The 1,395-nt window shown below is 38.7% G+C and overlaps 1 protein-coding gene across 1 annotated transcript; it reads right to left on the bottom strand.

Moving 5' to 3' along the window:
* Positions 1 to 476: 476 nt before the first annotated feature.
* LOC142182002 (secreted RxLR effector protein 161-like) lies at positions 477 to 1,094 on the bottom strand. The gene has a single exon (XM_075255762.1). The coding sequence runs from the start codon at positions 1,092 to 1,094 to the stop codon at positions 477 to 479; it is 618 nt and encodes a 205-aa protein (XP_075111863.1).
* Between the last annotated feature and the right edge of the window lie 301 nt (positions 1,095 to 1,395).

Consider the following 1,395-nt stretch of genomic DNA (forward strand, 5'->3'; position numbering starts at 1 on the left):
CGCTTTCACAGACGAACCTCTCCTGGGCTTTACAATCACAGATTTCTTAGAGGATTTATGAATTAAAGAAGCAGGTTCCTCATTCACCTCTTCATTTGGGTCGGTTTGTAACGGCTGTGACATTTGGGTTTTAAAAAGATGAGATAGAGGCAGAAACATTTAATGATGTGGCACTTTTATAGTCGTTTAAAATGTGCATGGGTATAAAAGGAACTACTAACCTGAGTCAAAGGAACCAGGTTCCTTGACTAAGTTTTGTAAATGTGAGCCTCATCCTTTTACCAAGATGCAATGTTATTATCTGCTTGTTTACTCTGTAATTGCCATGCATGTTTACCTATAACGGTATAGAGCTGAGTTAGAAATTTCCAAAAAATACTTTTTAGCAGTTTTACATGTTCATTCTTTCATAGCCGATCATTGAGGGACCTGGTGCTTAGTTTGATTTTTTTAGCCCCAATGCCAGCTGATTCTTTTCAAAGTTCTCCCTGCTCAATGCTTTGGTGAAGATATCTGCTATCCTCTATTTTGTAGAACTTCATGCAGATGAGACCCTTTTCAACATTATCTCTGAGAAAATGATGTCGCACATCAATGTGCTTTATTCTCTTATGCTGGACAGGGTTCTTTGCCATGTTGAGAGTACCTGTGTTATCACACAGTAAAGGTACACAATCAGAAAACACATCAAAATCCTCTAATTGTTGCTTGATCCACAACAGTTGAGTACAACAAGAGGTAGTTGCCACATATTCAGCTTCTGCAGTAGAGAGATTCACAAAGTTTTCTTTCTTTGTACCCCATAAAGTTAAGTATGATCCCAGAAAATGTGCCATGCCAAATGTGCTCTTCTTATCAACCAGATAACCAGCGTAATCAGCATCAACATACCCAATTAAGTCGAAATTATCTCCTGAAGGATAGTAGAGAACCAGGTCATGTGTTCCTTTGAGATACCTTAGAATCCTCTTAGCAGCTTTCACATGAGATTCCTTTGGACTTGATTGGAATCTAGCATATAATCCCACACCAAATACAATATTAGGCCTGCTAGCTGTGAGATACAAGAGTGAACTAATGATACCTCTGTACATGATTTCGTTCACAGGAGAACCAGGTTCATCCATGTCCAGATGAGTGGCAGTGGCAATATGTATCAATGGTTTTTGAACCTTCCATCTCAAATCTCTTCAGAAGCTCTTTAATGTACTTCTGCTGACTTATCATCGCTCTCTTAGAGGTTTGCTTAACTTGCAAACCTAAGAAAAAATTCAGTTCCCCCATCATGCTCATCTCAAACTCGCTTCCCATAAGTTTGGAAAACTCCTCACACAAGGAATCATTTATTGCACCAAAGATGATGTCATCAACATAAACTTGCACAATGTGTAGGTT

Source organism: Nicotiana tabacum, chromosome 6 (genome assembly GCF_000715075.1).
Source record: "Nicotiana tabacum cultivar K326 chromosome 6, ASM71507v2, whole genome shotgun sequence".
In the NCBI taxonomy this organism is placed as follows: domain Eukaryota; kingdom Viridiplantae; phylum Streptophyta; class Magnoliopsida; order Solanales; family Solanaceae; genus Nicotiana; species Nicotiana tabacum.